Source organism: Anas acuta, chromosome 8, assembly GCF_963932015.1.
Source record: "Anas acuta chromosome 8, bAnaAcu1.1, whole genome shotgun sequence".
In the NCBI taxonomy this organism is placed as follows: Eukaryota; Metazoa; Chordata; class Aves; order Anseriformes; family Anatidae; genus Anas; species Anas acuta.
The window spans coordinates 1,149,292-1,171,025 of record NC_088986.1 but is presented as its reverse complement, the minus strand read 5'-3'; the positions used below and the strand labels follow the sequence as shown (position 1 = coordinate 1,171,025).

General features: G+C 41.7%; 1 protein-coding gene across 3 annotated transcripts; it reads left to right on the top strand.

Moving 5' to 3' along the window:
* The first annotated feature begins 591 nt into the window (after positions 1–591).
* SRSF11 (serine and arginine rich splicing factor 11) lies at positions 592–19,397 on the top strand. Of its 3 annotated transcripts, none has more exons than XM_068689850.1 (13): positions 592–724; positions 891–1,028; positions 5,807–5,940; positions 9,919–10,028; positions 11,496–11,588; positions 12,701–12,750; positions 13,931–14,058; positions 14,510–14,591; positions 15,736–15,867; positions 16,341–16,430; positions 17,087–17,182; positions 17,799–17,937; positions 18,050–19,397. In XM_068689850.1, the coding sequence occupies exons 2-13, from the start codon at positions 901–903 to the stop codon at positions 18,242–18,244; spliced, it is 1,377 nt and encodes a 458-aa protein (XP_068545951.1). In that variant the 5' UTR covers positions 592–724; positions 891–900; the 3' UTR covers positions 18,245–19,397. The 3 variants fall into 3 exon arrangements, with proteins under 3 accessions (XP_068545951.1, XP_068545950.1, XP_068545952.1); XM_068689849.1 differs by having other exon boundaries at positions 18,047–19,397; XM_068689851.1 differs by lacking the exons at positions 592–724; positions 891–1,028; positions 5,807–5,940 and adding an exon at positions 5,946–9,622 and having other exon boundaries at positions 18,047–19,397.
* Positions 19,398–21,734: the final 2,337 nt, after the last annotated feature.

The following is a 21,734-nucleotide window of genomic DNA, read 5'->3' as shown; positions in this document are numbered from 1 at the left end:
TCACCGGGCACCACCCCATAGGAAAACTCCGGATATTTCAACCCGGCCTTTAGAAAAAGCGCCGGCACCTGCCAGTTGTGTGTGAGGCACTGGAGTTAAACTTGGAGGCAGACACCTGCAAGCGCGGGGGTGAAGCAAGCCGAGGTGACTCCCCCAGAAGCCATGTCAGGGGCTGGGAGGGGCGGCGTTCCCGCACCGATTAACGCTACAAACACCTTGATGCACGTTAACGTTCACATTGGAACGGGCTGCGTGGAGTCACCATCCCTGGAGGTCTTTAAAAGACGTTTAGATGTAGAGCTTGGTGATATGGTTTAGTGGGGACTGTTAGTGTTAGGCCAGAGGTTGGACTCGATGATCTTGAGGTCTCTTCCAACCTAGAAATTCTGTGATTCTGTGATTATTTTACAACCACTTTTGGTCCCTCAGGAACCAACAGAGCACTGCGCATGCGCCACACCCGCGGCGCGCACGCACTGAGGCGCCGCAGCCTCCCCCCCACCCCCCTCGCCCCAGCCCCACTGCGCAGGCGCCGCCCCCCCCGCGCGTCCCCGGCCGAAGGCGGGAGGGGGGGCGCGCGCGCATGCGTAGTGGCAGCGGCGGCGGCGGCGGCGGCGGCTCGGTGCGGGCCGCGGGGCTGCGTGCGGCGGCGGGGCGCGCGCGCGCTGCGCCTGCGCGGTGGGCGGCGGCGGGGGATTGTGGGATACTGCGGCCCGGCGGGCGGGTGAGTGAGGCGCCGCGCGGCGCGGCGGGGGCGGCGGGGGCCGGGAGCGGCCCTGACGGGACCCGGCCGGGCGGGGGGGGCCGCTGAGGGCTTCCCGGAGCCGCCCGGAGCCGGGGGAGCCGCCCGGCCCTCGGCCGCTGACCCCCCTCTCCCCGTGTGTTCGCAGCGGCGGCGCGATGGCCTCCAGCAGCGGCACCGACGTGATCCAGGTGACCAACGTGTCCCCCAGCGCCAGCTCCGAGCAGATGCGGACGCTCTTCGGCTTCCTGGGAAAGATCGAGGAGCTGCGCCTCTTCCCCCCGGAGTGAGTCGGCCCGGCCGCCTCCCCTCCCCCCCTCCCGGCACGCCTCCCGCCGCCATGGCGCCCGGCACGGCTCGGCACGGCCCCGAGCCGCGGGTGTGGGGCCTGGGGGGGCCTTCGCGGCCTCTTTCCCGGCGGAGCCGCCCGTGCTGGGCAGGCAGCGGGGCTGCAGGAGGCTGCTGGGGGCCTGGTCGCCAGCTGGTGTTAAGGACAGCAGCGTGGTTCCCTGGTAAAAGTTGTGCACAAAGCGGGCGGCTGGGGGCTGATCCACAGACCTGATAGGTGCCATTTTCAGGGAAAAAGGCATCGCAGAGGGAGGTTTTTATCACTCAGCCTTCAATCGCTGCTAGCCCAAAGCTGGGGGTGCTCGTCCGTCCCGCCAGCCGGTCACAGATCACATTGAGGATCAGTTCTTTGGGGCTCCGTGCAGTTCCTTTGAGTTGGCCAGCGGTGACTTCATGTCGGGAATTAGGTGCGGAAGGAAGGGGGATGTGTTTGTAGCTGGGTGTGGGACAGTGCCAGGCCTGAGCGCTGCTGTGCGAGGGCCGGGACAGCCGTACTGCAGCGGCACAGCGGCGGTGCTCAGCAGCCAACCGAGTGAACCGCCTTTAAAAAAAAATGTGGTTATTTGACGTGCTGCTCAATACTTTAATGTTTTGTCCAGGTTTTAAGAGAGGTTACTATAGGTGAGCTCTGCTTCTGAAACTTTGTACTGTTTTAGATACACATTAACTAAGGTGTCAGAAGATGGCTTCTGTGGTTTCAGAATGAAGTGTTCTGAGAGGGGGGGAAAAAAAAGCTCATCCCAGCAGCTCTCTTTTTGGCACAGCTGAGGCTGGCTGTGTGTTGGTGAGTTACCTCCTCTGCACCAGTGTGCTGTGAAGTGGTGGCCCCACGAGACCTGGCTCAGAAGCCTGTGAGGGGCGTGTTGTAGGGCTGGGCTGTGAGGCGGGACAGCTGGCTCTGGAGAGTCTGAATTGAATCCTGGTGTCTGTAGTGTCTGATACTAGTTTGGTACGAGGGGATACCTGTGTTCAAGGGAAACTTCTTGGATTGTGTCCCGGTGTAAGTTTGTTTCCACCAGGCTGGGCTGCACTTACCTGCTGCCTTCTGCCTCCTTTGTTCTGGCATTGGGGGTTTTGTGGTTTCAGCTGGGCTGCTTGATTTCTACAGAAGATCAGTGAGCCGCCTGCCTTTACTCCGTGCCCCTGAGGGCTCGCTGCTGACCAAGGGAAAGGCAGCACGATGCAAATAACTCCAGTGACCCAGATTCCAAGTATCACAAAGCAGAAGACTAAAAATCAGCAAAAACATTTGGCCTACATTTCTTAGGTTTCAACTCTAAATGAAAGAGGAAGGCAGTGCTTCGCCACGGAGGGATGTCGGGAAGGGTCCTGAGTATTTATGAAAAAGGCAGAGCCATAGAAGAGATGAACGCAGGAGAGGAAATGCATCGTAGCTAAGTGGGTCTGGCACAGAGATGGAGAAAATATTGAAGAGCTGCGGGAGTGAGCTGTATTGTGTCTTTGCTGCAGAGTGTAGGGCTTGGTGGAAAAACAGCACGTCTGCAAATTGTGAGTGCATTTAAATTAGCCAAAGGTTGTGCTCTTGATGAAAATGAGAACTCGTGGGTTTTTGGGCTGGGGTTAAATTTCTAATTTGACTATTTTAAGTTTTTTTTTCTCACTGTTTCCTTTGTGCGGCTGTCCCGGCAGAGATGCCGAGGGCTCTGCCTGGCACCTCGGGACCCGCCGCGGGTCTCCGCTGGGGTGCGCAGGGATCGGTCGCGGCAGGTCCCTGCCGGGCTGCAGCGCCAGGGGGCAGTGCTCTGCTCCGCCGCCACACGGTGCTGCCAGGGGAGGGATGCTCTGAGGGCTTCAGCTTCACTTCACCCTGGAGAGAGGTTTACTTCCTAGCAGCAGCAGGTTCTTTCATCTCTTTGAGTGCTTTCCAGTTCCTCCTCCTGGCTTCTCCCTGCTGTTGGCATTCACTCATTTTTGGGGGGTAAAAGACAAATTAAATGTGTAATTTCTCTCCCTAATCTGAATCTCTCTCTGTCCCGGATTGTACCGGGGTTCTTTCTTACACACGCTGTTCCCAGGCACCCGTTTCATTGCTCTCCTCCTCAGCTGATCTCTGTCCTGTCACTTTGATCCTGCTGTCCCCTGTAGAAGTTTATCATCGTGGGCTTCCAGAACAGACACTTCCTTAACTTCTCTCCATTTCTCCTTCTCTGCCATCGTCCATCTCCATTCTAGTTTATTTAATCAGCTGTTACGGGCTTTACATGCTCCTCAGCTTCATGTTGCAGCTGTAATCCACAGCAGGCTCCGTAACTTCTCCTCCTTGAAAAGGAGGGTGTCACCCCTGCTGCTGCTGCTTTTTCCCAACTCCGTGACAGGCAGCACTGAAAAGTGGAGGGGATGGACTTTGGAGAGGGCTTGAAAAAAATAAAACCAGATACATCCACACACACACTTACATATTAAAAAAGCTAATTTCAGTACATCCTGTTTAGCCTAAGAAAAGTGCCTTTACATCAAAGCTTAAGTACAAAAGGATTTACTGGCGGAACTGCTACCGGTGTTACAGACCCCAGTGTGTGTTCTGGCCTTGCTCATGGGCAGGAGCAGTCCAGTCAAATTGTTACGGATGGAGAAATTTACCAAGAAAAAAACACATTGGATGGAAAACTAACATCTACAGTGCTAAAGCTTAATAAAATTAGGAATGTACATTTTAATGATTTGATAAGCTGGATGACAGTAATTGCAAGATCTTTTCCCTCCTCTGCAATAACTGAAGTGACAGCTAGACGGAGGCGCTCCGCAGAATCCTGGCTTTGCCTGCAGTTGCCACTGGGAGTTGGGTGCTCAGTGAGAAAAGGATGACAACTTGGGCTTCAAAGTGAAGAGCATGGCTGGGTATTTTTACTCTGTTTCTTCCCACTCTGGTATGAATATGGTAATGCTGAAGAGCATCTCTTGCTTGCACAATCGTGTCACTCCAGCCTGCTTCTAGCTTCGTTTTACATGAGCAAGAAGGTTTATGTAAGCGGCAGGAGCGTACCTTCAGAAATCAGATTAATGTTTAAAATGCTGGCTGCGCTGTGTGGGAACGCTGCTTCTGTTTGGAGGCTAGGAGGTGAAGGTTGGAGTGCCCCGCTGCCCTGTTGTGTTTCAGAATCGGTGCAGTGTCGAGCTGCAGTAGGTCGTTGTGTTTGTCGTCCTGATGTCTGGGAGTTCCTGGTGTGTTGTGTCTCTGTTGGGTTGGAAGGGCCTTCCTTGGCCTCTGCTGTCAGTGTTCTGTTCACAGCCACAGGTTGGATAGTTCTGGTTTTAATACTTCTAAAAGATAAAAGGCACTGGCTCCAATCTAGTTTTTAATGCCAGATGAGATGTAAAGTACCTATTTAAGGGTAACCTGATATTCGTTTAAGATAGCTGTTGAGTTTATGTAACTTGCATGTTGGGCTGAGCCTGTGCCGGGTGGTGAAGGTTAGGTAGAGTTTTGGCATTCACACTGACAAGAACTTGTAGTAGATGTTCTTGTTTGGTATCAAAGTCATTCTCCTTTCTCCTAAATTCTGACAGGTTCTCTCTCAGCTGATTAAAGACTTGATCAGTTTGCTTCAACTTAGATGAAACGGTTTGGCAGTGGGACGAACTTCAAAAAACTACTGCTGTACCTGGGTACCTGCTTGGTAAAGGCAGGTGATTGTCATGAGGAGTTGCTCAGCATTGCTCAGACCTAGCTCTTCGGAATAATTTGTGTCTGATACTTCAGGGCAGAGCTGAAGGGTGGCCGTATCTGGCCCTGGTTAGAAGCTGGGCTTTGAGGGACTTGCTACTGCTTGCTGCATCTGCTCTGGGTCTTCTGCAGGCAGCTCTTAGCTCATCTGCGGCACAGTTGTCTGTGTAGCATTTTCTTTTGCTTTCTTGTGGTTGATACCTCCGGCTAAAGGAAAATCTGCACAGTTTCCTGGCTATATGGTCACTCAAAACTTGTGTGGTCTCTTGGATTTTCCATGCCCGAGGATTTTTCCACAGCTCTGCTGACAGGCACCTGTGTGAGCTGTGGAGTAGTCAGGGACCCGTCTTACAAAGGATTTTATGGTTACTGGTGGGTTGTTCAGAAAGTTTTCACCTGCTAGTGAGATTTCAGCTTAGTTTTGCCTACATGAATTTCCTGCATTTTTGGGTTTAGTGCTGTTACTGCTGAGTAGTAGGCATATATTTAGCAGTGTACAGCCCTTCAAAATGAGCTTGGCAGATCTGTGCGTGAGTGTTTGGCTAAGGGAAGTATAATGGAGGTTGGGTTAGAAGCTTTCCTGGAATTGTGTTAATAGGGAAAATCGTAATGGCATTTTGCATCGTTACCCTCTTAACAGTGTACTGCAAAAACCTAACGTGGGGGCTAACGCAGAGAGTATAAAACTGCTGTTCTTGTCAACTTCTGTCGTATATGAAGTAAGATAATCTTATTTCTCTTGAGTACTTCATAGCCTTCCTTTCCCACAGATAGGTCACAAAAACTAATTTGCATGTAGGTGACTGGGCAGAGCTGCATCCTGCGTACTAGAATTCATTTCCAATTACAGGTGAGGCAATGAAACTGTTCCTGTGATTTTATGGGAAAGTAGCTTCATCCAGCTGTATTTTTTTTTTACACAGTCCATATGACTTTCTAGCTTGCTGGAAGGGGAGAGACCGTGTTAGTTACAAGTCTCGGAATGGCAGACAAGTTTCCATTTAACTAATTTCTTTTTCCTTCTTTTTCAGTGATTCTCCTTTGCCTGTTTCATCGCGTGTCTGTTTTGTAAAGTTCCATGATCCTGACTCGGCAGTTGTGGCCCAGCATCTGACAAACACTGTATTCGTTGACAGAGCGTTGATAGTCGTACCCTATGCAGAAGGTTTGTGAATTGTTTAATGGCCTATGAAGCCAACATATGATGGCATTTCATTTCAGTATAGTTCACAAAAATGAGGATTAGTTAAATGTCGAACATACGAGAGATTAACTTTTTGAAACCCTTGGTATATTGCAATTTGCCCATGGATTAAATACTTTTTTGTTGTTTAGCAACACTGAATGAAACTGGGGAGTTTAACTCTTACTGGGTTTGTATGCCTTCAGTCTAGAATACGAACAGTTTAGGCAGAATCACTTGCAAATTATGCCCTTTATCAATTTCAGTGAGATGTTTTCCTAAATGAACTTACGCAAACAGGTCAACATTTTAAGGAAATTTTGCTGTAAGTGTTTACTTCTATCACCTATGATAAATCTCTTTATGGGAACGGTTCCTCCCACCCTAAGAGGACATGGGAGAGTAGATGAACGTTTTGGGAGATGCTGCCACTGCGTTTAGTTGGGAGCTTCCCTGGAAAGCCATTCACTCTCATTGTGAACTCCAATATACCAAGGGTTTGAATAATTATGGTTTAATTGGGAAGTGAGATCTTCCAAGAGGTGCCAAATGGGCACTGGTGCTAGTTTTTATTCCAAGTTTTCTTGTTCAGCCTTGCTATATTTGATAGAATTTCACTAAATAATAAACTCTTCTCTCTGTTATTTGTGTGTGTGATTTTTGTAGTGGAGAAGGCAAATGCAAAGCCCTTCCAGATGACTGAAAAACAGTGGGTCCTCTGCAGCTACAGGGGATTCTAGACATTAACTAAAGGCCAGCAAGCACTCAAGTCCCCAAGTGTTTTCCTGGTGTAACCACTTGTTAACTACATTTTCTCTTCTTCTTTTTATTTTTACATTTTAGGGTGTTACAGTAATTTGAAAGGCAATGAGCAGGGTTTTTGGAACTTAAAAGCAAAGTGCTGAGAAGACACCTCTTCTTGCAGAAGTCTTATTAAACTCTTCTAGACTTGCTTTAGAAGTAATTGATTTCCATTGTACTGTTTCTTGATTTACTTCTGAAATAATGGATTTTCCCAAATTGCTTGAATTAAATACAACCTCTGCAGATTAAGTCATGCTACAATAATAAATTTGGTACACGGCCTGGGTTCAGACCTTTTGCCAAGACATAATGCTATAGAATGTCTTTTGAGGCCTGGGGAGCTGTCTTATCTTTGTATTCCTGCAATTTAAAAGATACGAAAACTTAATTTATGGGCTGTAGGAATCTGCAGCATGACCTTTGACTGAGACTTGCTGCTTTTTGCTAGTACAGAACCCGTTCTGAAATTGCTGTTGAGTTATTGCCTCTGCTTTCGCTAGTTAGGTATAACAGCAGTTGAAAGACATCTCATTCTCCTCTTTATATTAAAGCATGATAAAGTAGCAGTCCACCTGAGCTTATACTGAAATACTCTCCAAGGCCTAAGGTGAAAAATGTTAGTGTTTAACTTTTCCAGTAAGGATAAAAACAACTTTCTCTTTGTCCGTCTGACTTGTCCATTGTGCTTGATGGTGGATAAATCTGGCACATAGAGAAATCTGCCCAGTAGTTTTGGTTTGGACTGGATAAAGAAAATAAAATACCCATTTATTGTATTTTAATGGGCCCGTTTAAGTCACGGGGTTCCTTATGGGCTGTTTCTTGTGGTGGTAAATCAGAATGATAATGGGTTTGGCATACTGTTGTGGCATATCACAAGAGATGTGTTCAGCCAGTAAAGTTATGCCCCCTGGTTTTGTAATCATATGCTTTTGTCCCTGTATTGGAGTATAGTTTTCCCTCCAAATACATACTGCCAGGCTCCCAAGTCAACAACTTATTGAAGCACGATACAGCAAAATTCTTAAAGCCACAGTGGAATTGCTCACGTGCTTAAAGTCAGGCATATGCTTAACTGGTGTGCTGAACTGGGCCCTTTTTGCTTTTGTTTTCTACTGTGATAATTCTGTATTAATATTGCCTGTCACTAAAGTGAATGTTTATTATCTGTTTAGTGCAGTACTTATCCCCTATATCACAAGTGCACTCCAATTGTAGCATACACAGACATTTTGGTGTTGGCTGTTGCTTTGTGTTATAGAACTATACACAAAGTTTACGGTAAGGTTTAGTATTAATTGTAATTTTCACTGTGATATTCCTAGATTTGGAAGGAACTCTAAGATTAAAGGTGGCTGGGGGGGGTATTTAGGTTCTTTGGTTAATGTTTGTTTCTTTTGTCTGTTTCTTTTTCTTTCATTTCTACACATTCATACAGTATTTCATGGTTCTAACAAAGCAGCAGTAAAAAAAACTCTTGAAGCATGAAAATTAACTGGTGAGGGGCCTCATTGCTTTTTTTTTTAAATTGTAGTTTATTTATTTCTAAATACTTTTTTAAAAAAACAATTAGAGGATCAGATGCATGATTTTTTTTAATGAATGCAGATCTTCTATGAGGTGTCTCAAAATAAGTCTGAGGATTTGTATTTAGATGCCAGAAATGTTGTAGTTGCACTAATTTGAAATGTTTAGATATAATTTATAAATATCCTCTGAGACATAATTTTGCATGCAAAATTACCCCATAATCTTTCTGTAGGTATGTTAATATATTTATGCATTAATGCCCTTTATCTAAATGACCTTTTTCCCCCCCTCTCCCTCCATAACTTTTGGTATCTAAATTGATGACAGCTCAATGACACAAGCAAGATAACAGTGCTGTGTATTATACATTTGTTTATATTATCGGCACTCTCAGTATAGGTGGAAGGAACCATTACCTTTATTTAACAGTGGTTTTTCTTTTTTGTTGTTGTGTTTTACAGTTCTTTTCCCTGGTTCAGCCTGAACTATATACCAGGCCCTGCTGAAAATACCACCCAACAGTTTTCTTCTGCAGCTTATCCAGTTTCTCTTAAGTGCCCTGTACATATTGTATGTTTTATGATGAGATGCAGTTTCTTAATATGTATTACAGAAACACTACTGGTATTTGCAAATATATAGTAAAATTGTTTTATTGAACTCTCATTTTGGGGGCTTGGGCACATTAACAAATTAATCCATCTGTATAGGGCTTTTGCTGTTGGATAGAATAAAAAATACCTACATAAGTACTTGTTTCACAGTAGGACCCTTAAAAATGATATGTGCAGAGCAGGCAGTAAAATAAGACACTTGTCTTAGTTGGCTGCAAGATTTGGGGCCGGAAGTTTCTTCTGAAATGGCAGTATGTAGCAGCATTCTTGGTACAATAAGCATGGCACATATTGGAACATAAGCATTTTACTGCACAGGTAAGGAATGTGCCACCATATACTGTACGTATGCACCTGCCCACCCACAGACACACACACACAGCGTGTATTTGAAGATCTGCAGACTTTCATTTTTATTTGACAAGTCAGCAAAAGCCCTACGCTTGATTCAACAAAATATATTTCCATACCTTCTCTTAAGTTTTACAAAATTTATATGGTAGGTGTAAAAGAAAACATAGTGAACTGTACCATATTATTAACCCCTAAATCAAACTTTTTTTGTCTTGTGTATCTTGATTTTTCTGTGTGCTTTATAGTGAAGCAGCCGACACGAGTCGTTGTTCATAAAACAGCTTTTGAAAGTTGAGAGCACACCCCTGGAGAACCGACTGTGCTTGCTTACGTTTGGTTCATGACTTAAAAATCGAGTACAGGTGATGAAATCTTGGCAGTGTTAACAAAAAAGTAGTGTGTATTGTGCTATTTTTTTGCTCTAGATACTTAACCATTTGTAGAGAAAAAGGAACAGTCAAATTTTCACACATTGAAGTTTCGTTCTGACAAAAAATTTAATGATAAATATTAATAGACATCAAGCTTTGTATTTTAGCCAACATAAGTACTTTCAACAAACTCAGGTGGTGTATCAGGGAGACATTTTCTGGGTGTATTTGTGTATTTTCTGCTATTGAAATAGAATGCGTTCTAATGCCAGGCTATTTCTCTGCAGGAGTTATTCCTGATGAGACTAAGGCTTTGTCTCTCTTGGCACCAGCTAATGCTGTGGCAGGTCTGCTGCCTGGGGGTGGACTCCTGCCTACTCCCAACCCACTTTCTCAGGTAGGCTTTCCAATTAAGACTGACATGAAGGGAAACTATTAAATATATTGTTAGAAGCTGATTTAATTATTTTGTTGTTGTTGTGTTTCTTTGATGGAGTGGGGGGCAAATACACTGTGCTAATGCTGATTCATAGAATGTCTTAGCTTGTATATCTTGATGGATAGTGTTGTTACAGCTTTCTGATACAATTTGTGGCAAAGCAGTAATCAGGTGCTAGGTGGAATTCTTCTGTTTCCCTAATATGACACTTCTGGTGTTTCATGACCTCTGTGTTTGTATCTATTTGTTATCCCTCTTTCCTCCATTGTACACTTACTGACAAATTGGGCAAGGAATAGAGATCTTACAGATGGAAGTTTAAACTTGTGAAGTTTGAGAGAGTGATGTGCTGTGGGGAGAGAACTTCCATTAATACTCCAGCTTAAAGGGGGGAAAAATTGCAGTATATATTTTCTCTATCTAACTTCACAAAAATTCACATGGAGGTTGAGCAGTAAGAGTAGTACAGTATGGAAGAATTCTGTCAAAGAACATAGCTTACTACGAAAAAGAGAAAGTGCAAGAGTAAAATTAATAGGAGTTAGGCTTCATGAATTCTGCACTTTTCAGATTAAATCTTCAGCTTGTGCTTAGGACTTCGTATAGCTTCTGTTACTTCCGATTGCATTGCAGATGTACTTGCCACTGTTCAGAAACTCCTTTTAACCTAATGTAGAGGGAAAAGTCTGAAGTATAATTTTGAAACCTGAAGGTTATGGAAGAAGCTTGTTGCAGGCAGCCCAACAATAATTTCTCTGACAGCTTTGTTGAATTGGTTGACAAATGACACTCAGAATTGCCAGAGAAGACCAAAAGGAAGAAGTGAGAAGTAATGGGAGGGAGAGCAAGACCTCACAGCAACTGTGAACCGTTCGATTAGTCTAAGACCATGAGTTTTTGAGCAGATCGGTTCCAGTCTGTGTTTTGGTCATCTTGCTTTAAATGGCCGAAAAATGCTGTTCTTTTATGAGGCTTCTAGATCCATGTCTTAAGGAATTCAGACCCGTTCCCCCAGAAGCTTTTTAAACTCTTTGCCATTTTAAACCAAATTATAGAAAAATAAAGAAACATATAAGTGTCTTTTAACATAAAATATGTTAATTTCAAATCCTGAACTGACTTAAATAGGAGGTAATTGGTTCAGAAACTTTTAATGAATTTTCATGGTAACTCTTGACAGAATTTCATTTTAAACTATTTCTTGGATGTATTGGAAGGTTTTACTTTTTTTTTCCCCCCTACCTGCTGGGATGCAGTGGAAACACTCGTTTTAGAGTATTTATAGAAAGTATTCTTACTGACCTTGCTATAAAGTTTTCTCTGGCTAGCTTCAGATCTCCATGCATGTAATGCTTGTAAACCTTGAATTATCAGCCTTTTATCAATTTTTAATATGGTTTTGACTAATTGCTGTCTTTGTTACAGATTGGTGCTGTTCCTTTAGCTGCTTTAGGAGCTCCTGCTCTTGATCCTGCCCTAGCTGCTCTTGGGCTTCCTGGAGCAAACTTAAACTCTCAGGTATGTCACACATTCTAAAATTGGCTTTATTGTCCCTAGCACGTCAATAGATGCGCTAAGATTCATGATGCTTTTAGTGTTCACCAGTGTATTAAATACCAACATGAAGATCAGGAAGTACTGTATTTGGGTTTGAACGAGGGTGACATTGCTGGTAAGGCGCTGGTTGGACCAGATGGTCTTGGAGGTCTTTTCCAACCTTTATGATTCTGTGATTCTAAAACATCACCAAAGGCTTATATAAGAACCAAATACTGTACAGAGAGCATGTTCTGTGGATAAACATTGCATTAAATTATTAATGCTTCCTTAAGAAATCCTTCATTTAGCATTCTGTTTCTGCATGCCACACAAAACCAAATAATAGTGGCAATGAAATAAAAGAAGCAAAATAAACATTCGAATTGCAAATTAGAAAAACACACATTTGGAGTGATGAATCACTCTTTCTTTTTTTCTTTAGGCCTGTAGATTGTAAAGCTGTTTGGATTCAGCAAATCGCTGCCTCCATATAAATTAATTTATCGTGAACAAAACATTTTGCTTTGTTAATGTACCATTGGTTCGTGATGTTACCAGTAGTGATAATACATGGATTTTCCTAAGAGCTATAAAATACATTTTGTAATTAAATTCTTAGAGTAAAGGAGCTTTTGCATATTTAGAAGTTGACATTGAAGACTTCCCATGGGCATGTGACTTAGTTCCCTAATGAGTTTGCTATTCTCTTGGAGTGACAGAGAAATAACTTGCAAATACCAGAACTATGTAGCAGTTTGCATTTTGAAGTGCCTTGGTACCACCCAGGAAAGGCTGTTTGGTTCCTTTGGGGGGAAAAAGAAGTACTTAAGCATCCATGAAATGTAGTGGTCAGACCTTCATCCCCACCCTTGCCCCCATCCACAGGTTTTAAAATAGAGTGGTGTATCTTTCTGTTGGTAACTTATTGGGGGGTTGTTTTTTGTCCTCGTCCCCCTCTATTTTTCTTTCCATCTGTAGAGATTTTTGTATAGGTACTGCTGGGATTTTTGTATAGTCACTGCTGAGGGTGGGGATAATCTTAAGCACATGCATCTTCCGACATGCTTTTAACTTCTTTTTTTTCCCCACAGTCTCTTGCGGCAGATCAGCTACTAAAACTTATGAGCACAGTGGATCCAAAGTAAGCTTCATTATTTACAGATGTTTGTACAATACACTTAATCTTGGCAATTACATCTGTGATTCAATATCCAGTCTTTCGGAGATACCTATTATCTTGGAAATCTGTTGTGGGTTCTATTTTCTGTAGTAAGGGGAAGAGGGGTAGGAAACTAAGATTATTCAACCTTGTATCTATGGAATAACACCAATCCATCCCTGGAATTTCATTGTGTTAAAGACAGAAATTTAGTTCCTTGTATGACATATTTGCTAGAGGGGCAAAACAAGCTATGGCCAAGAATATTCTGAAGTGAGCAACAGTTGTAAAAGACTAGAATAAGAATACATATGTTATGTTACAGCTGTCAGAAGGTAATAAAAGATAGCAGATCTACTTACTTTATAGAAGGAGCAAATAATAAACACATGTATTTGCTAGTTTTTATTTAACTTTATAGAAAAGCAACAATTTTGTCCAAAACGTTATAACATGTGAAGAGCAAGTAGGGAAGCACTGTTCTTGTATTAAGTCAAAGCCATCTGATCTATACCGGTGGATAAAGCTCGATGTGTTCTACCTTCATTTTTAATTTTATTCCAGTATATTATTCTCTTTTAAATTGACATTTCTGTAAGTAGAGAACGTACAACTAATTGAACAAACTAGTTATCAAGGGTAATATATAAAATAATATCAGCCAGAGGTATGTTGGGTATGCCTGATTGTCTTTAAAACTACCATGTAGAGCAGAACTTAGGAAATTTAATTTTCATCACTGTTTGTGGGGTTCTCAGTATGGCTTATAGAGTGGAAGATGACTTTCTAGTGTGTAATGTATTGTTTCCTGTGGAGCTGCTCTTTCAGGTGATGAAAATTGAAATTGCATTATACAAAAATGTACTGAAAAGTGTCGTTAGAAACTTGCCTATGCAAGACAATGTGAACTCTCCTACTGTTTAGAGCTTACTAGAATTATAAAGCCACGTGTGCTAGTATTTTATACAACTGTTGTCACTACAGGCTTCATTCTGGACTTTTTCATCATAAACTTCTCTGTTATCTGAGTGATGACAAAACGCAGACAGGTTCTGGTTCACTTGGATCAGTCATTTTGGATAGGCTATAAACTGACAATGGAGGATTGTGGTTTTTGGATTCTGACGTACTGAATAGATAACATTCTGTTCTTCTATTCCAGGTTGAACCATGTAGCTGCAGGTCTTGTTTCGCCAAGTCTGAAATCAGATACCTCCAGTAAAGAAATAGAAGAAGCAATGAAAAGAGTACGAGAAGCACAGTCATTAATTTCTGCTGCTATAGAGCCAGGTAATTTTAAATCATGGAATTTTCAATTCAAGGTGTTTTTCCCACATAGTGTATGGCAAAAAGTAATGGTCAGCACAATATTGGCTTAATGCTTTCATGGTGACCGAATTGATAGTTCACAAGTGTTTAATTGTGCTACAGTGTTAATGCTGCAAGTGTCCAGCAGAATGATGCAGGGAATCATCTGTTTGTTTTCCAAAATTGACTTGATTTGAAGATAGCAAAATGCTTGAGCTTCCCCTGTTTGAAGCTCATATTGCCATCTCTGAGACTTCATTGGAAACAGCAAGAGACTTAACTTTGACATCCTTGATAAGTTTGTTCATGGCGATGTTTTCCTTTAATTCCTGTAGAAGTTAGTAAATATTTTTCTATTTTGTAGTTTTCTAGTTTTAGATTACTAAAATAATGTTAGCATCTCTTTAACTATAGTTTTCCTTTCCAACTCCAGATAAAAAAGATGAAAAACGAAGGCATTCAAGGTCAAGATCACGCTCGAGGAGGAGGAGGACACCTTCTTCATCTAGACACAGGTAGTTACTGCATTTACTTAAAAACACACAAACGAAAAAACAGAACAATTCTTCAGAATTACTGCTTCAAAGTGATGCTGGACTCATGGAGGCTGACAAAAAAAAAAAAAGAATGCAAATTTTCTAAAGAAACTACGACCATGGTTTGACTTGAATATAGTGTGAGATGAAGGCCTGTTCCTGTCTTTATAGGAAAGTTGAGAGGGTAATGCTAGCAAAAATATCTCAAAAATACCTTAAGCCACTGCAGCAAGAACTTCAGGAACAGTAAGAATGGGACATCTTCTGACAGGGCTTCCTTTTCTAGGAGTGTTTGGACTCTGTTTTTAAATAACTTACAGTTTCTTGTTTCAGATAGGAAATGGCATAAAGCCTTGATTTTTACATAGGTCTTACTGCTATCAACACTTAAGCTACCATAGGCAGTCCATTTTGGACTAGTTCCTTAAACCTCTTTTCTTTCTTCAATCTCTTTCCAGTGTGCCTATGTAATTATAATTTGTCTTAGAAGGAAGTACTGAGAAATTTCTGTGAGCATGATTATTGATGTACATTGAACGTTTATCTGTTGAGCTGCTTGTTTCTAGTATGTGCAGCAATTCAGCGTGGTGGAAGTTATCCAAGTCAAAAATCAAAACCTAGGTCTGTGTGGGTATCCTGACTAAAGATCTTAGTACTGACCTACCTAAACAAATGCATTGTTGGCTTGTCACCTCCAATTAAGCAGTCCATGCTAGCCGTCTGTGCAAAGCCATTTTAACTATGACCCTCTCATTTGTAGTTCTTTGCTATTTGCATATTCTGTAATTGGCCCTTATTTGGTTTTAGCATTTTAAAATTGTTCTTCACATTTCAATGTGACTTGCCATTTTTTCTCTACTATAGGACTGTTATTTTTTCACAATGAGCGTAGTAAGAGAGCTGACTGAAGCATCCTTTCTTCTTTCATGTCTAGCATTTGTGCACTCCATTTTTTCTGTTTCCTCACTGGATTGAATGTGACGCCTTTGCTTGGTTTTCTGTACTCTTTATTCTGTTTTCTGAATCATTGCACTGCAACACTGTCAGTATTGAGATGATGAATTCTGAGTAGTATATCAGCATTTCGTGTGTTTAACTCACGTGTCCAATGTATTATTGGTAGACGGTCAAGAAGCAGATCAAGGAGAAGGTCCCATTCAAAATCGAGAAGCCGGAGGCGATCTAAAAGTCCAAGGCGAAGAAGGTCTCATTCCAGAGAGAGAAGCAGAAGATCTAGGAGCACATCCAAAACCAGGTAATCCTTCACTAAACTTACTGTATTTTCTAGAAATTAATTTAAATTCTGGTGTTTAATTAAAAAAAAAAAATCCGGGGAAAAATGAACAAACAGCTCTTTAATAGCAATCTCTTGTTGCATCTTTTTAGTTTGTCCTACACATGTGCAGTTAGTCATAAAAAGAGGTAATGTGCTTTTCCTAGGAGTCAACAGTTGCAGCATGCATTAGCTATCGTTAGAAAACAGGAAATGTAGGTATCTAGACTTGAAGAGTTTGTGCTGTTCGTGCACAGTAGTTATAAAAGAGCTCTTCTTTTATTTCTCCATAAAGGTCATCTTTCTTCTTTTCCATTAACATAATATAACTGGCCCCAGAAATAAAAGAAATAATTATGCTATCCAATCATGTCTTCATTCACTTTCTGATATAGCAGTAGTAGCGAATACATGAATAGTCTGAAAATGACTTAAAATGTGTATTTTACTAAAAGGGATAAAAAGAAAGAAGAGAAAGAGAAGAAGCGTTCTAAAACTCCTCCCAAGAGCTACAGCACAACTAGACGATCTAGAAGCACAAGCAGGTATAGTAACTTGAAAAATTTCTGTAGTCTCTATTTCCAGTGTGCTTTATCCACTTCATAGAAGGAACATTCTTGTATTTAATAGGTTGATGATTGATGCGGATATATTGGATGCATGCGCATGTGCTTGTACAAGTGCATGTGTACTCTCTACACCTGTGTCTCTAAGACTATTTTTTTTCCTGTAATTTTCTGGAGGTATCATTTGGGCTTAGAATAGTTTCTCTTTGACCCCAAAGCACAGTACTCCTTGCTCTGTATCACTTTTAAACTATTTCCTGGCTTCTGGAATATATACTGGCATGATGTATAGTCGTGTTCTTTTTGAAAGTGGCTTTGAAAATCTACTTACTGTAGTAACAACAAATTGTTTTGTGTCTGTTATGGATAAAGTAAGAGTCAGCATCCCTAAAAGAGTTGAAACTGTTCATTTATTCATTAAGGTGGTGGTAGAACAGAGAACAGTTTACTCTGCTGATCAGCAACTGCAGGGGTTCTGCAGTACTGCAAATAGTAAATATCAATTTCCATTTATAATCCATATTTATTACATTTTGACCAGTACTAACTATGGAGCCATGGATGCATTTGTAGCTTAAAAAAATAAAAAAAAAAAAAAGGAAAAAAAGAAAGGCTTTAATTTCTGTTCCTTACAGAGAAAGACGACGTAGAAGAAGCAGGAGTGGAACACGGTCACCTAAAAAACCCAGGTCTCCTAAAAGGAAAATGTCCCGGTCCCCATCTCCAAGAAGGTCAGTACCAACTGGCTACAAAAAGCTGGTGGAAAATTCTGAACCTGAACTTACAGTAAAGATCACAGTGGGGTCAGCTCGCAGGTGGTTCGTTTGGCATGTTTCTTCTACCTAGGCCATGGGTTGACTTCTTAAGAGAGAGTGGATCTCTGCTGCCTGCTACATTTTATCATAATTTAATTGGCTTCAAGCATAGAGCTTGTTAGTACCAAGAGTTCCAAAATGAGGTATTCTAGGGGTGAGGAGTAAGAGACATCCCGAGTTCCTGGCCTATTTGGCTCTATACAGTACTGGTCAATTAAATTCTATGTGGCCTAGCCATTTTATGATCATTTTTCCCTAAATGTGGAAGTTGCGGTTCTCCTTAAACCACTATAATGTTGCTATTCTTAACAAAAACATTTATTAGGCTTCACTTTGCAGTGTTTGTTTTTGATCTGGAGCCAAGAAATCAGCATGTTTGGTTATTTTCTGAAAGCAAATGGTGCATCTTAGTTGCACATGACTCTTTCTCCGTTTAGATTTTTAAAAAACAGTGGGTAACAGTCTGGATGTAATTTGTGTTCTATTTATGGAATGGTGTGACTGTGATTTTCATTCTTCTTAAACATTATAGGCATAAAAAGGAAAAAAAGAAGGATAAAGACAAAGAGAGAAGTAGAGATGAGAGGGAACGATCAACCAGCAAGAAAAAAAAAAGCAAAGACAAAGAGAAGGATCGAGAACGAAAATCCGAAAGTGATAAAGATGTGAAAGTATGTTTTAAAAACCTGTTTATTCACCACCTTTACTGTAGCATTAACCTTAAACCCTCAGGGGCTTTGAAAGCAAATTGTAATTTTTATTTTTTTTATCTCGGCGAAGCAGGTCACAAGGGATTATGATGAAGAAGAACAAGGATATGACAGCGAGAAGGAGAAAAAGGAAGAAAAGAAAATGGCGGATTCTTCTTCTCCTAAAGTGAAGGAGTCTGCAGCAGATAAAGGAAGCGGAGATTCATCAAGGGAGTCCAAAGTAAATGGGGATGATCATCACGAAGAAGACATGGATATGAGTGACTGAATTTTGCCTTTGCAGTCAACACAGCTGCAGACGTGCATCAGTGTCATTCCTGTGTGATTCTTTTATGCTGTACTTGTTAATCCTAAATCTAGATGTATACAGCTCTAAGCTATATATGGTTTGTAAAGCTCCTGATACTAACTCCCATCAAAAGCTTTATAGAAAGGTAACCATTCTTGTTCCGGACGAAAGGGATTGCGTATCCAAGCAATCTTTACTAACTCGGTGATGCTTCAAGCAAAAGCAAAAAGCTGCATGCATCTACAGCAGGCATGGACTGTTTGTTGTATGACCTCCTTTAGTAAATCAGCTCACTTATGATAGTGTTTCTAGAATTTGATTCATTGCAGTAATAGAGCAGTATAGGGAATGCACTGACTGCATGTTGATTGTGGCAGAAACATCCTAAATGTTCTAAAATCTTACAACATATGGTGGATCTACTTAAGGGTCTTAAGTGTGACTACACAGAAAATGACAGTACATCTGAAAATAACCATTCTGATATAGGTAGGGTTTTTTGTTTTGTTTTTAAGCCATACAGCTGGGCTTTTTTGTTCGTTTTGTTTTGTTATTTTTTTTTTCTTTTTCCGGTGGATTTTGTTTGGCTTTGACAAAGTTAAAATGCACTGACCTTTTTGAGGACTTATTTTAATCTGTCAGTTCAAATCCATCCCAGGCAGCAAAAAGTGACAAGTTGTAATGGTTCTTAGCTTCTCATCTTGGGTCTTGGGAGTGAAAGTCTCTGCTTGAACTGTACCCGGTGATTAAAGGTTGATTTGTGCAGTTTTCATAATCCAGGTTGTTTTATTTGTTAATGAGCTAGACGTATTGCAAAAAGGTAGTGCATTTTAAAATTGATCTTTGTATGCTTTTAAAAGCAAGTCTACTTGATAATGTACTTTCTACTTGATCTCAAGTTGTATAAACTAATAAATTTGTGTTACTGTCACTGCAGTAGTAATCTTATGCACACAGTGATTCCATGTTATATGCAAAGTAGGTAGGCAAGCTGTTTTCTTAGTTACAGAAGTTCAAGAGCTTTTACTTTTGTGCAGGTAAAAAGACAAAAGTAGGCTACAGTCTGTGCCATGTTGATGTACAGTTTCTGAAATTGTTTTACAAACCTTTGATAATAAAACCCGTAAACTTATATTCCTGTTCCTATAAAACTTTACTGGTATTTATTTACGCCACTGAATGTGTGAATCTTTACCTCATTCCTTTTTAGAGAATGCATTTTTCTTCATCTGTATTTCAAAAAGATTATAACAACTCCATCTTTTTAAAAATGAAGTACAGTGACAAAACTGTTAAGCCTGCCATTTTAGCTTGAGTTAAATATGTTATATACTAAAAAGAATTCTTTTACTTCGTTTGGGAATAAAGGGAACAGGCTGAAATGGTAATCTAGAGGTGTTAAGGGACAAATCCTTTAAAGAAACATATTTGTAAATTCTGTGTTTTCATTGAAGTATGAACATTCATCTTTATTTTTAGGATGCTGATGGAAGACACAGAAACAGGAAGCAGCAAGTGCTTTGTACGTATAAAACAGGCTGTTATGCCAGGAACTGAAACCTTACTGGTTAGAATCAGTAAGTTTTGGAATAAAACTGTAAGTGGTGCTTGAATTTTAGAATCTGATGAGTCAAATCACCTTTTTTTTAAACTGTCCTTTTGCCCTAGGCAAAGTGGAACTTGCCATTTAGATATGAAGTGTCATTTTTTAGAATTTGTAGAAATGTAAATTTTTACCAACTGTTTGAAGTATTTTGTCAATACAGAGAGGTATATGTCATAAAAGCAGTTCTAGCCTTTTCTTTCTGACAGTGCAGAGAACCTGATAGTTCTTGTAACAAAATACAGACACGGACAAGGTGCATGATGTCTTCATAGATGTGCCTTTTTAGTTGTCAAGGTATTTATATGTGAAGTATAAGAACATAAAACAATTTATAGTAATAAAGTAAACCTCCTTGATCCTTAGACCTCGTTGTTGTGAAAGTCATTAACATGCTGTAATGAAAGGGCTAAGTCAGATCCTTACCAGTGTATTGAGCTAAAGGTGCTAAAGCCGGGGCTGACGTAGTTTCAAGCAGAACTACAGGCTGGGAGAGGAATGGTTGGAGAGCTGCCAGGCAGAGAAGGACCTGGGAGTGATGGTGGACAGTCGGCTGAATATGAGCCAGCAGTGTGCTCAGGTGGCCAAGAAGGCCAACGGCATCCTGGCTTGTATCAGAAACACTGTGACCAGCAGGGCTAGGGAGGTGATCGTCCCCCTGTACTCGGCTCTGGTGAGGCCGCACCTCGAGTACTGTGTTCAGTTTTGGGCCCCTCGCTACAAGAAGGACATCGAGGTGCTTGAGCGGGTCCAAAGAAGGGCGACGAAGCTGGTGAGGGGCCTGGAGAACAAGTCCTACGAGGAGCGGCTGAAGGAGCTGGGCTTGTTCAGCCTGGAGAAGAGGAGGCTCAGGGGTGACCTTATTGCTCTGTATAAGTACGTTAAAGGAGGCTGTAGCGAGGTGGGGGTTGGCCTGTTCTCCCATGTGCCTGGTGACAGGACGAGGGGGAATGGGCTAAAGTTACGCCAGGGGAGTTTTAGGTTAGATGTTAGGAAGAACTTCTTTACTGAAAGGGTTGTGAGGCATTGGAACGGGCTGCCCAGGGAGGTGGTGGAGTCACCATCCCTGGAAGTCTTCAAAAGACGTTTAGATGTAGAACTTAGGGATATGGTTTAGTGGGGACTGTTAGTTTTAGGTCAGAGGTTGGACTCGATGATCTTGAGGTCTCTTCCAACCTAGAAAATTCTGTGATTCTGTGATTCTGTATACAGTGCTACATTTAATTAAGTTAAATGATTGGTGGTTTATTTTAGTAACGAAGTCTGTGTTGTGCATTAACTGGGTACCTCAGGCTGCCCAAGCCTAAATGTGGAGACTGGAGAAACAAGAGCGTGCGTTCTCAGGCTACATTTGCTAATTGTGCCCATTTTACTGCCTTCCAGCATGCCAGCGTGTCTCGGCTGGCTCTTACGGGCTGCTGGGTGCTTTAGGAAACAGCTGTACCAGGTCGGTGCTCTCCTTCTGTATTGCTGCAGAGCTCAGCACTGCCTTCCTCCCACAGGGCTTGCACATGCTGTGCCTGTGTCCATGTACACCAGCTCTTAGAGTGCAGACTCAAAAAGATCTTAACTTTGGATTGATAATTGACAGATAATTATTACTGAGATCGCGTCCCTCTTGAGGTGAAGCTTTTCAAGTCGTGTAACAAGTCTGTGCTTTACTTGAGTAGTTTAATCCTGATAGAGTAGCAGCTGCTCCTGTCCTCTAGCATTCCTGGAAGGGGCTTTAAGTTAAAGTAATAACTGGCAGAATGTTTTTTTCTGCTTAAAATTGCATTGAGAGTCGGTCAGTGAAGGTTGCCAATTGTGAACCAATGAGTGTATAAAAGTCACTCCTTGCTTTTCTCCCACTTCCTGCTTGCAGAC